Source organism: Trachemys scripta, chromosome 24, assembly GCF_013100865.1.
Source record: "Trachemys scripta elegans isolate TJP31775 chromosome 24, CAS_Tse_1.0, whole genome shotgun sequence".
In the NCBI taxonomy this organism is placed as follows: Eukaryota; Metazoa; Chordata; order Testudines; family Emydidae; genus Trachemys; species Trachemys scripta.
Genome location: NC_048321.1, coordinates 6,104,827 through 6,118,133, shown reverse-complemented (window position 1 = coordinate 6,118,133; position 13,307 = coordinate 6,104,827). Strand labels below are relative to the sequence as shown.

General features: G+C 55.2%; 1 protein-coding gene across 2 annotated transcripts in view; it reads right to left on the bottom strand.

Annotated features, from left to right (window-relative positions):
• The window catches only part of CGN (cingulin), a 63,508-nt gene that overhangs the window by 29,039 nt on the left and 21,162 nt on the right, over positions 1-13,307 (bottom strand). Inside the window, exons 2-11 of one of the 2 annotated variants that reach the window (XM_034756422.1) lie at positions 10,908-12,147; positions 9,601-9,704; positions 7,899-7,968; positions 5,684-5,782; positions 4,959-5,098; positions 4,288-4,429; positions 3,654-3,866; positions 2,137-2,285; positions 1,453-1,594; positions 681-893 (exon numbers count right to left, since the gene is read on the bottom strand). In XM_034756422.1, coding sequence (XP_034612313.1) covers positions 681-893; positions 1,453-1,594; positions 2,137-2,285; positions 3,654-3,866; positions 4,288-4,429; positions 4,959-5,098; positions 5,684-5,782; positions 7,899-7,968; positions 9,601-9,704; positions 10,908-12,119 — 2,484 coding nt within the window. In that variant the 5' untranslated portion in view covers positions 12,120-12,147. The remainder of the gene's footprint in view (positions 1-680; positions 894-1,452; positions 1,595-2,136; positions 2,286-3,653; positions 3,867-4,287; positions 4,430-4,958; positions 5,099-5,683; positions 5,783-7,898; positions 7,969-9,600; positions 9,705-10,907; positions 12,148-13,307) is intronic. The other variant, XM_034756423.1, reaches the window with a different exon arrangement.

The window sequence follows — 13,307 nt, the reverse complement described above, 5'->3', positions numbered from 1 at the left end:
GAGGTCTGGGGGCTGCCCGGCAAACCATGAAGCCGGTAGCGCTCGGGCAGCCCTTTTCGCGTGGCTGGGAGTGGGAGGGAGGAGGGGCGGAGTTAGGGCGGGGAAGGGGCGGAGTTGGGGGCAGGGCTGGGAAATGGGCAGGGCCAGGACCCCGTGGAGGGTCCTCTTTTTTTATTTGTTAAGTATGGTAACCCTAAATCACAGGAGCAGGTCTCCAGAGGCTTCTGCCCAGCGGAGGGCCAACGGGCTCACAGGTGCAGCTCTTTGGACAGAGGGTGCCCGTTCCGCTATGGCCCCACGCACAGTGAGCGGGCATCTCTGCAAGAGGCAGCCCCTCTCGCTCGCTGGGTCAACGGGAGGTGGCTGGGGGGTGGGAAATGGCATATGACGTAACTCCAAGGAGATGGAGGCAGCACGCAGCCAGACACGCCCAAGGGGAGATTTGCTGCCATCTCAGGGGGAAGGTGCAGCAATACAAGCTATGCAGAAGGCGTCCCAGATCTGTGGCCTGGGTACAGTCCTGTGCCCCACTCCCCCTGACTGCTCTAGTCACTGCCCACCGGTGCCAGTTACCCAGGTGTGCAGCCCTCAGCACGCCTGGCTTGAGGTCAGGCCGGGATAGGCATTCCCGGGGGTCCTCTGCTATAGGGGGTCCGAGCTGGGAGACCCTGGGTTCTTGCCTTGGCAGCTTCGTCGTAGTCCTTCCTGAGCTGCTGCAAGTTCTTCTGGAACTGCTGCTTCAGCTGTTCTACCTCCGTGTCACGGCTGGCCACCTCTTCCTGGAGCGCCCCCTTCAGGGTGGCCAGCTCCCGCTCCCTCTGGTGGACCAGCTTGTCCTGGGCCTGCTTCTCTGAAGCCAGCTCCCTCAGCTCCTCTTGGGCTTGACGCAGCTCCTGGAGGAGGAGGAGGAGGAGGAGGAGAGTTGCTGACAGGCTTTGAAGAGCATCGAATACATCCCCCAAGCTCTGGGTGTCCTGGAGGCGCTCACGAGGTGGCCAGCGGCCTAAAAGAGAGGGGACTGGGCTCCCAGAGAGCCTGCTACCCCCAGCATAGCGGTGGTCCCCGTTAAGGCTGCTGCATTGTGGTAGCTAGGCCTGGGCAGGAAGTGGTTTTTCCTGTCCCCATTTTGAGAGAGAGATCGAATGAACCTTTTCGGCAAAAGATTCCCGACCTGCTCTAGCCATAACCCCGTGGGCCCTGGGAAGCAGAGAATAGTGGGGCAAGCTCTGATCACTCCCTTACCCTGCCCTCTATGCCAGCGGTTACACCAGTGGTACAGTAGCCCCACGTGCCATGGGGATCTCAGAGAGCTCATTTTAAGGCACCTTTCTGCTACCAGAGTGGCCTGAAGAGGCGTTGGTACCCGTGAGAACCAGGCCCCAACTTTCAGGCAGTTCACACAGCTGCTCTAGGAGTCAAGAGTCACCTTCCTTCTGACCACGCCCATCATACCTTCTTCAGGGCTTCTGCTTGGCCGGCATCCACGGTGCTGTTCCTGACCTGGTCCACTTCCACCCGCATGGCCGAGAACCGCTCCCGCAGCTCCCGCAGCTCCTCCTCAAACTCCTCCCGCTCCTGTTTCACCTGCATGAGCCTGCGTGCAGGAAGAGAAGTAGTGCCAGGTGGGCTCCCCATTGCCCCATGGGAGAACTGGGGGGAGTCTGACCCTGGGGGAAGCTGGGCTGAATGGGAAGAAAGCCTATGAAGGTCACCAGGAGGGGTGCAGAGATTCAGATGGTGGCAGCATGCCCTGTACACGCCAGCCGAGCCTGGGCTGCATGACCCCCCGTCCTCCCTTGGGTAATGCTGACATGATCAGAGAGAGGCACCGGGCACCTCCTTGCTGGGCTCTGCATCGGCAATGCCAGTCACCTGTAAGCCTGTCCACCGGCCGCATCATGGCTTCTGCCAGTGAGCCCAAGCCAAGAATCCTGCCTTGATTCTCCCTGGAATGACACCCTAGAGACATCCCCCAGTCACCTTTCCTGGATTTACAGGAAAGAAGTTGGACTGGATAAAATGGAGCAGCCGAACCCTTTAGGGCCACTCTAGGCCCTGGGCAGATTGGCACTAGCTGACCATTCCCAGTCACCGCTGCGATCCTGGGATGGACACGGCACATCCACGAGAGCTCACTCCTGTTTGGTGCTGCGCAGCTCCTCCTTGTTCTTCTGGAACATCTCCCTCCAGTGGCCGGTCTCCTCGTTGCTCTCCTCCAGCTCCTTCTGGAGGTTCCTCACTATCGAGTTGATTTTCTGCCTCTCGATCTCTAGACTGGCTTGGTCCTGGGGACAGGAACGAAGCTGTCAAGCATTTGCTGTTGGGTTGGGTGCATGTACTGCAAGAAGGCTGGGGAAGGTTATGCCTTGGTAGAAACCTCTAAAATTTACACAGGGTTCCTTACAGCTTTGCGTGTACTCAGTGGATGCTGCCGATCATAGGCGCCAACCCTGTGGGTACTCCGGGGCTGGAGCACCCATGGGGAAAAATTAGTGGGTGCTCTGCACCCACCAGCAGGCAAGCTCCCCTCACCCCCTGCCCCACCTCCTCCTCCGAGCGCACCACATCCCTGCTGCTCCGCCTATCTCCCAGCGCTTCCCACCCGGCTGCCACCAAACAGCTGTTTGGCAGCGTTAGCACGCTCCAGGACGGGGGTAGGAACGGGAACATGGTGCGCTCAGGGGAGGAGGCGGAGCCGGGGCGGGGATTTGAGGAAGGAGTTGGAATATTGGCAGGGAGGGGGCAGAGTTGGGGCAGGGATTTTGGGGAAGGGAAGGGGTTGGAATGGGGGTGGGAAGAGGCGGGGCCTCATGGAAGGGGTGGAGTGGGGGCAGGGCCGGGGGCACAGGGGAGGTCGAGCACCCACAGGAAAGAGGGGAAGTCGGCGCCTATGCTTCCAATGCACACCCAGCCTAGATCCTGTCCTTCGTTACACCAGGGTCATCTGCAGCAGCTTCTCTAAAAATCTAGGGAGCTCCTCCAACTGGATACTAGCGTAACACAGCAGAATTCAGCACCACGGAGAGACTTATTCGAGCTATCACTTAAGCAAGTGATTTGAGCACCCACATGTAGCGCTTGGTCAGTGGAGTCAGAAGTTCAGTGCTGGGGGAGGAGGAGCGCTAAGTACAGTGCCTCCTTTCGCCGACCAACGCATCATCTGAGACGTTGCACCAGTTTAAGTGAAGCTGTGACCTCTTTTAAACCGGCTTTCGTTAAATCACTGAAGGCTGCATGGACGCGGATTCTGGTCAGCTGTGCCGGGCAGAAATAAATCAGGTTCTGACCAAAATGAGCATCCACGGAGCTTTCTGAACCAGCTAGAAAGCCGTTTAAGAGAGATCACACCCCAAGTTAAAACTGGTGCAACTTTCTGGTATAGCCCAGAGTGTCATCGTCGCTGAGCAGGGACGTGCAGCGCCCATGACCACACTGCTCCCTAGGATACTTTAGGACAGGAAGCAAAGGTCGTAGCCAACCGAAAGATAACTCGGGGGAGGGGGAGGGCATTTAAGGGAAGCAGGCCACTGCTATGACTTTCTATGGTTTATAAATCCAGTCCGTAAGACGAGCAAGTCTTAATCTCCTACCAGATGCCAGTCGTTCCCCCAGCGTGTTTGCTTTATGCTTCCATTTCACGTCTGTGGCTTTACCTGAGACACGTCCTCCATGTTTCGCCTCAGCTGGTCCATGTCGCTCTGGTACTGCTGTGTCACCCGGTCCAGCTCCTTGTCGTGATTCGCCACCTCCTCCTTCAGGGCTCCTTTCAGCGCCGTCAGCTCCCGCTCCCGCTGCCGCAGATGTTCTTCTTGCTTCTGTTTGGCGTTGAGGATCTCCTCCAGCTCCTCTCTGGTTTCCAGCAGCTCCTGAGGGGAGGGCAGGGACAGAGATGCTTTCACCACCTGGAGCTATACGATACATCTCTAGCAGTGCTGTAGAGAGGCAATCTTGCCTAGTGGATAGAGCACTGGACTGGGACTCTGGCAACCTGGGTTCCATTCCCAGCTCTGCCACTAGCCTGCAGGGTGACCTTGGGCAAGTTACTGTGCCTCGGTTTCCCCATCTGCTCAGTGGGGATAATGAGACTGACCTCCAGTGCGGAGGAGTGAAGGGCGCTCGGGATTATTGTTGAAACGCTGATTCAGGGAGAGGCCCTGCTCCCCCAGTGCTGTAATTCAGCACAGCACCGCCGGCTTCAACAGCCTCATCCATTTACCCCGGCTGAGAACCGGGCCCACGGCGCACTCAGGATCCAAGCCGCGCGATCAGGCGGCAAGAGTCACATACCTTCATGAGCTCGTCTCGGTCTGCAGAGTCCACCGAGGTTTTCCGCAGCCTGTCCAGCTCCTCATGCATCCCCATTAGCTGCTCTTCCACATCTCCCAGTTTATCTTCTGCCTGCTCTCTGGCAACTTTCACTTCCATCAGCCTAGAGGAGACCATGTGAGCCTGTTCAGAGCCAGCCAGGCAGATCCTGGTCTCAGCACAGTACAGCCAGAGCCCCAGATACAATTCTGGCCCAGACACCGGCTTGCTGTGATCCCCCTCAGGGGCCAGGTGGCCTAGTGGGTAGGGCTCTGGGCTGGGCGTCAGGAGACTGGAGTTCAATTCCCGGCCTTGGCCACAGACTCCCTGTGGGACCTTGGGCAAGTCATTCCATCTACCCTGTGCCTCAGTTCTCCAGCTGTACAATGGGGATAATACCTCAAGCGGGGTAAAGTACCTCAAGAGGACAAAGCCGTTAATGGCCTTCAGGCAGTTGGGATCAGCTAGATAAGGCAGGTCACTTCCTCCTCTGTGCCTCAGTTTCTCCCTCTATAACACAGGGATGCCTGCAGCCTAACTCAGCGGGTGGAAAGGGCTTGTTAATGAGGGTGAGCACGGTATCCAGCACGAGGATCGTTAGCACTCTGCCAGGACCCGCGTAGCCCACCCCAGACACAAGAAACAGCTCCTACTCTTGCAAGCGGCTTTTCAGCTCCTGGGTCGTCTTCTCCAAGGCCCCCTGGAGGCGCCTGCACTCGTCCTGCGCCTCCTCCAGCCGGCTCTCCACGTTCCGAGCAGCACCGCTCCTGGCCTGCTCTGCTTTCTGGCGGAGCTGGGAGAGGGGAGAATAGAGCCTTAGCGGCCACGGAAGAGGGAGGGGCTAGGATTTAAAGGGACGCTGCCACCAGCCAGCTTCAGAGAAGGTTTCTCGTGGCATCCCGCAAACAGATCCCGAGCTGGCGTAAGCCAGCCCACTGACTTCACCGGAACTGGGCCAGCTGAGGATCTGGTCTTAAGGGGATCAGGCACCTCACTCCTAATTCAGGGGGAGGGAAGGGGGTAAAAAGGGGATGAGTTTGTGCAGGGACTGGTTAGGGGTAGGCAGAGAGAGAACACAACCCACAGGCAGCCCTACAGCGGATATTCCAGTCCAGGAGTAAAGGGCGAGACCCCTACACAGTACTTACAGCCCTTGGACCAGTATAATTACAGGGTCACTGGCCGAGTCTCCCCCCGAAACCCCGCACTCCATGCTGGGGTGTATGGAGACAGCCCAGAGCCCAGACCCCCCTGCAGCCCACCCTGACCAAAGCAGTGGAAGGTGGCAGCTCCATAGGGCTGGCAGCCTCCCACCACCCGCCCAGCAAAGCAGGAGTTTACTGTCCAGTGCCTCTAGCGGACCAGGTACTGGTGTCACCTTGGTCTCTTCATCTAGTTTCCGCTGCAGCTCCTCCACCTTCCTCTTCAGCTCACTGTTCTGGGAAACAGATGCTCTCGCGTCCTCAGGAGGCACCACCTGTCAGACAGAGCCCCCTCTTTGTGTAACACAAGCACCCTGGAGATGCTGCCCGAAGTCAGTTACTGGAGAGGAAGGCCGGGCTTGTGGTTAAGATGGGACTCTGGAGCCCTGGGGTCAAGTCCCAGCTCTGCCAGGAATGGAACCAAGATCTCCTGAGTGCCAGTCCAGTGTTCTCCGTCCTTCTCCCTCAATGCTCAAGTAGTTCGGGCCACCAATTTTAAACTTCCCTTAAGTTAAGGGAGGAAAATGCCAGTCTCATTTCACAGCAGCAATTTTTTTTTTTTAAAAACACCTGACACTGGCAAGCAGCCCTCTGATGCCAACATCAAAAGATATGGCTCCGAGTCCTGCCAGAGGTATGTTGGGCCTCAAGCAGGAGGCTCGTAAATGCCAGTTTTAATCAAGACTGCTGTCATGTCAGGCAAGCTCCGAGCACAGCACGCAGCAGCCAGCACCAGACGAGCTGCGATAATGGTGGAGTCGGCAAAATGGGCTCAGATCTTTTAATATAGAATATGAAACGGGAAATGCACTCTCCCTTAACATCGCCAACAGCGTCAGAGCAGATTCCTGAAAGGAAGCCATGTTGCTTTCATACACAGATAATTCTAGGTATTAAAGAGAGAGTCATTTCTGTCTGCTTTCCTGGAGAAGGTGACAAAACAAAAAACAAACAACCAACCAATTCCAGGGCCACAGGAGAAACTGATCTCTTCCAGCTAATGGGATCATGTAAACACACACACAGAATCCCAGCCCCAAAACTTTCATTCTTTCTTTAAACTGCTTACGGTTGCAGTTCAGAAAGGGTAAAAATATTGAGCCCTACAGAGCAAAGCATTTGTCAGATCGCCGACGTGTCAAGCCTGGAATCCAACCTCCAGCTGGGGCCAAATCGCTGAAAAGCCCACAATGCATCTGACCATGCTGCATATTGGGAGGCTGGGGGGGGGGGGGGGGGGGGAAAAACACCCTTCCTGCCCCGCTGCCACAGGCAGCCAAGTTAAAACCTCAAGTACGAGATTGGACTCTCCTTGTTATCTTCACATGCATGGGCGTGAATATTTGCAGAAATCTGGACATAGTACAGCTCCCTCCTGGAACAGGGCGTTCCACAGGTGGGCTACACACTGCATGAAGCTATAAGCAGACTGCAATTTCACCAGTTCTCCCCAGAACTGGGTGTGCGTGTGTGTGTGTGGGGGTATTCTTTCAGCAGGATGCATTGAGCTGGAACAAAGATTGTAAGAATGGCCCTACTGGGTCAGACCAAAGGTCCATCTCGCCCAGTCTTCCGACAGTGGCCAGTGCCCGGTGCCCCAGAGGGAATGAACAGAACAGGGAATCATCAAGTGATCTATCCCCTGTCGCTCATTCCCAGCTTCTGGCAAACAGAGGCTAGGGACACCATCCCTGCCCATCCTGGCTAATAGCCATTAATGGACCTATCCTCCATGAATTTATCTAGTTCTTTTTTGAACCCTGTTATGGTCTTGGCCTTCACATCCTCTGGCAAGGAGTTCCACAGGTTGACCGTGCATTGTGTGAAGAAAATACTTCCTTTTATTTGTTTTAAACCTGCTGCCTATTAATTTCATTGGGTGGCCCCTAGTTCTTGTGTTATGAGAAGTAGTAAACAACTCTTCCTTATCTACTTTCTCTACACCAGTCATGATTTTATATCTCGGGTCAACGTTCCTGGGCTAGCTTTGACTGATGTTAGTGCACTAAAAATAACAGTGTTACCATAGCAATGCAAGTTGCCCAGAGAACAATCCCATGTGAAGCAGTAGCTAAGTAGGAGGATGGTTAGCCTCTCTTGCGGCCCTGGCATGCTGCTATTTTTAGTGCACCAACTTGATCAGAGCTAGCGGGTGTACGTCTCTCCAACCAGGGAATCACACTTCCAGCTGCAGTGCAGATGTATACCAAGAGAGGGCAGTCATCCTGGCCGATCAGCACCACCCGGGCTTGATAATATGGGGGGTGAAAAATTCACCCTTCTGAGGAGAGCCGGGTGCCACACAAATCTCACAGGGCTTTTGCACTGGACTTTGTCCAGGAGTGAATGTCAGTCTCTGCAAAGTAAGGGGAGGCTGGTATGGAGACTTACAGCGAGCGCTTGGATCTTCTCAAACATTAGGTTGGTTTTTCTCTTCAGAGAGCTTTCACTTTCTTTACTCCTGAAAAAGAAACAAGCAAATACCAACAAAGAAAATCATTCAGGTTAAAAAGGGACATAGCCACCGGGGGGAGAAGCAAAGCAGTGTTTAAGGCACTCGCTTATGATTCTGGTTTGAATCCCGGCTCTGCCACAGGACCTGTGTGACCTTGGGCAAGTCACTTAACCCCTCCGTGCCTCGGTTTCCCCATATGAACAAGGGAGATGATTGCTCTTCACTGCCTCATAGGGGCATTGAGGGGATGAAATACATTAAAGATTGTGAAGTGCTCAGGTACTTTGGTAACAGGGACCAGGTAAGTACTTAAGAGACATACACACTTCTGTCCGGAATTTTTAACTTAATATTGTTGCAGGCAACACTTCAGATGAGCATCTCTGCAAGTTAGAGGAAAGTTCTGTTCACTGCTCCCCGCAGTTTGAGGCCCATACTGTATGAATTGAAGGTAAAGGGGTAAGTCTCTCTTTACAAGAAGCCAGGGGAGTGAAAATCTGAAAGTGAGTGTTTCAGTCAAGTGTCCACAAGGCGGGAAAGGGGGAAGAAGAGAGGTTGTCTTTAAACCCTCGCTTTTCCGTAGAGAATCCTTTTAGTGATTAAGTTCAGCGGATCAGCTGCCTCATTTGCCCTGTACTCCCACCCAACAGACACTATCTACCTCCACAGGATTATTTAAAACAGAAGGCGACTACGCTAGGAATTAATTCCCTTTGTCGGCTCCAAGGGTGCCAATTTGCACCTTTCTAGAGTCGCTACTGCTTAGCCAAGAGGCTTACCGTTGTTAGTTCGTGGGCTAAGCTGTAGTTCAAGGGTTCTGAAGCGAACACTCCCACAAGCTGCCCAGGGCACTAGACTCCTATCCCAAGGTTAGATTTAAAGGACAGAGTTTTGTCTCATTTAAAGGACCAATTTTCCTGCACATCTGGGGCCAGATTTTCTAGACCGATTCCAAGCCAGAAGGGCCCATTGTGATCAGCTCGTCTGAGCTCCTGTGTAACAGACTCGATAGCTAGGCTCCTGTTTAGAATAGATTTGCATAGCGAGAGCTGCGGGGCACATTTCCCTAGCGAGAGCTATGGGGCAGATTTCATTTGAGAACCACCGCCCCTTTGAGAGAAATGTGGGTCCCTGATACATCACGTTTGCTGGGGCCCCCAACCTCCTCCCACTTCACTTTATTTACACAGATGTACTGGGGCCCTGAGCTCGGGGCCCTCCTCCCCAAAACAATTGTGCCCCCTTTTACCTCCTGCCTCTGGTCAGCCCTGATCTCACCCCCGAGATGATGCAGCACTTCCTTTGTATTGTTTCAGAAACCTCTTTCACTAAAGTGAGTTTATGCAGTGTTGTGGGAGCCATGTTGGTCCCAGGATATGAGAGAAACAAGGTGGGGCAAGGGAATCTCTTATTAGACCAACTTCTGTTGGTGAGAGCTGTAAGCATCAAAGCGTGTGCCTCTCACCAACAGAAGTTGGACCAATAAAAGATATTCCCTCCCGCACGTCGTCACCCATAGTTCATGGCAGCGAAGCACTCAATGCCTCCAGTCCCCCCTGCTCCAACAGGGCAAGCTGCACATCAGACGCTGCTATCCCGTCTAACACTGGACCCAAGAGCGCTCGGCCCAACACTCACCCATCCTTCAGGATACTGTAGATCAGTTCCTTGGTGTACTCGCTGCTCCCAGGCGGAGAGACTTCCTGCTGGTCTTTCAGAAGGTCTGGAGTGGACTTAAGCTGCTAATGAGACAGGACAAACGTCACCAGATGCTCGCTGCACAGCAGTAGGACTTGCCAGATGGGATCAGACCAATGGGCCCATCTAGCCCGGTATCCCGTCTGATAGCAGCCAGAACCAGCTGATTCAGAGCAAGGCGCAAGCCAACCCCACCACTCTCTTGATGGAATAACCTACCCACAGGGTAAGTTTCTTCTTAAGCCCAGGCAACGAGTGCTTGGCTTATGCCCTGAAGCAGGAAGATCTGCATCCACCTAGGACGCTGTCACCGTGCTCCCTATGTTAGGAGAGGACAACAGCAGCAGTTTTGCAAGCAAACGTGGCTGGGATCTGATGTAACTAGGCGTAGGTGGCAGTTAGGTTGCAGCCCTTAAGGGCCTAGCGAACTTCCGAGTCAAATGCACCTCGGGACCTACGCTCCCGGCATTGAACTCTAGTGCATAAAGCACTTGGAAAAGAGGCCAGCTGGGAACAGCATTCCGTAAGGAGGAGGAGCAGCTTCCTCACTGGGGTAGGAAGCAGCAGAAGATGGGGCATGCCGATTTCTGGTTGAATAACCACACTGCTGCAACCACCACCAGCGGCTGGCAGGGCACGTCTACGCTGTGACTGCAGCACAAAGCTAGTGGCAACCGCAGCAGCAACGTCTCAGCCGCACAAGCAGGGGTGGCTTGACTCTGTCCCCAGGGTGCCAGGCGGGGCTAGCCTGGGCAGCGGCGGTTCACTGCTACCCTTACTGCCATCACACCTCCCAACTGCAGTGGAGACATATCCGGAGATCAGGGACCAATGGCATCACCTGGGCAGTGACCTTGAGGCCCAGAGAGCTAATGGGGGGGGGGGGGGGGGAAGAGGGGAAGGATAGCTTGGTGGTTTGAGCATTGGCCTGCTAAACCCAGGGTTGTGAGTTCAATCCTTGAGGGGGCCATTTAGGGAACTGGGGTAAAAAATCTGTCTGGGGATTGGTCCTGCTTTGAGCAGGGGGTTGGACTAGATGACCTCCTGAGGTCCCTTCGAACCCTGATCTTCTATGATTAAGGCTCCACCCTGAGCACCGGTAGCACGTGGTTTGCTGGGCTGTCAAGAAGTCAAGCACATCGCTACTCCCGTGCTTAGAGTGAAATAGGTGCCAAAGCATGGCCAGCGTGCTGAGCCCCGGGCAGGCCCGAGCCCCGGGCAGGCCTGAGTCCCGAACGAAGAGTTACCTGTAGTTCTGATTGCACTTGACTTTGCTGCTGCTCAACGACAGGCTCCTCCAAGCTTTTGTGGCTCCAGTCTCGCGTCGGCTGGGCCTTGACTGAGTTTTCCTTCAGATCTTCCCGGAGCACTCGGTTCAGGCTGCCGGTGCGAGGCGCGTTGGCCGCACCAGGCTGTTTGGCGGCCAGGCCCTTCGGCCCTTCCCTGAGGCGATCCTGGAGCTGGTCGGAGCTCAGCTCTCTGGCATCGGCCGTGTCGTGGTAGGACACCCTGCCGTCGAGACTCTGCGACCGCTTCCTCTCCTCTGGGGAGATCCGGCTTCTCCTGGTGGCTCGGCCCCTCTGCTGAACCTTCCCATCGAACTTCGTGATCAGGGAATCCACCGAGGACAGCGGCTTCGTGTCGATGTCACTTTGGTCAGCTGGCTGCCGAGGCCCGGAGGACTCTGGGTCTGGCGATGGCTGCTTGCCTACAAACCTTCGTCCAGTAGCTGCACGGGATTCCTGGCCGGGGTCAGTCCTTTTCCTGCCTGCAATGTCCAGCGTGCTGCTGCTCTTGGCACTGGCTAGAGCCTGGGATCGGTACGTGCCCCCGCTCTGCAAGCTGAGAGGGCTTGGGCCATAGCCCTCCTCTGAATTGGGGCTTAACAGAGAGCTGTGAGATTGAGTCCTCCTCAGCTCCTCCCCAAAAGGCCTCTGGGGTGGCAGCTGTCTGGAGCCGCCCTGAGGGGACGAGGAGCCATCCCTGCGGTAGGAATGAGCTGCCTCAGCTCTGACAGGCCTCCTCTCCCTCGGGTAGTGCTGAGAGCCCAGCTCCTCGTCAGAGGTGCTGTACTGGGAGTTATACTGGGAATGTCTGGCCACGTACCGGCTTTCCGGCAGCTCAGAATCAGAGCTGATGGAGCCCGGGCCTCCCCTGAGGGAGTTAGGGGGCAGCTGCTCAGGCCACTGGCTGGGAGCGGGGTTCCCGTATTTACTCTCGCTTCTGATCTGCACCCCGAAGGAGTCCTCTCCTTTCGCCCCGCTGTTCAGGACCACAAAGGGCTGCCCGTCGATGCCCTGGACCCTCACCGCGACCCCGTAGGAGCCTGCCTTGGAGTGCTTGGGCCTGATCTTCTGGGGCTTCTTCATTTCCTTCAGGTCATCTATGAATCGGATCTGAACCCCGTAGTCCACGGGGTTTGGCTTCTCGGCCATAGCTCCATTCACATGCCGCTCCATCCCCGGGGGTTAAAAGCACTCCAGCCTCCTGCAGGGGAAAGAGGAAAAACACTCTCATGCCACTGGCCCAGCTGGGGTTAGGTAGGGAGCCAGGAGCAACTGCTGGCAAGGCTGCGCTTGAGGAAACTGGGCTTATAGATTTCAAGGCCAGAAGGGACCGTTGTGATCATCCAATCGGCCCTCCTGGATCACATAGGCCAGATCTGTTAGAGGAACATCCAATCTGGATTTAAAAATTGCCCACAATGGAGAATCCACCATGACCCTTAGTAAATTGTTCCAATGGTTACTCTCACTGTCAAACTCAGCCAGGAATAAGGTGTGGGTTTTTGTCTAGCGTCAGATTCCAGCTATTGGCTCATGTTAGACCTTTCTCTGCTAGATTGAAAAGCCCACTATTAAATATTTTTTCCCCATGTAGGTACTTGTAGGCTGTGGTGGGGCGCCTGCCTCACACTGGGCTCTAAGGGGTTAATAGAGCCCTAGGGAGGCTGCACAGGTGGCAGCCAATCAGAGAAGGGCCGAGGGGAGCAGCCAAGTAGGGCCATATAAAAAGGGAGCTGCAGGGCAGAGGAGGGGAGTTCTCTGCTAGGAGCCCAGGGAGGAAGGACTGTGTCCCTGGGAGGGCTGAGACAACTGCCAGCACTCTGGACAGAGCAGTGCCACTAGCAGAGACCGGGGGAGCGAGAGACAGCTCCTGGCTGGCTGCTGGGGTTTGCAGGCTGAAGCCCTGAGGCAAGGGCAAAGAGGATACTGGGGCCATGAGGAAGTGGCCAATTAGCTGCAGTAGCCACTAAAGGAAGTGGCTTAACAGTGGACTGCAGGTCCCCCGGAAGAGGGGAGCACAGCGTGTGGCACGGCCAGAGGGCTGCGTCGTTGAAGAGGATGCCGCGGTCCTTGGAGAGGCCTGGGTCCTAGAGCAGGAGTCCTAGCTCAGCACTCTCTTCAGGTGGAGTCTTGCTGCCAATTCCCAAGATAGCCAGGAGGCACCACAGTGGTGACTGAACCCCATTACATAGGCTAATCAAGTCACCCCTAAACTTCCTCTGTTAAGCTAAAGAGCTCAACCACTATAAAGGCATGTGATTAACTTCATGAAAGCAGAGCATAACCCACCAGAGCAGACAGGCTCTCTCTTAATCCTATTCAAATCTGGAATGCTTTGTCGATACAGAGTTTATTTACACT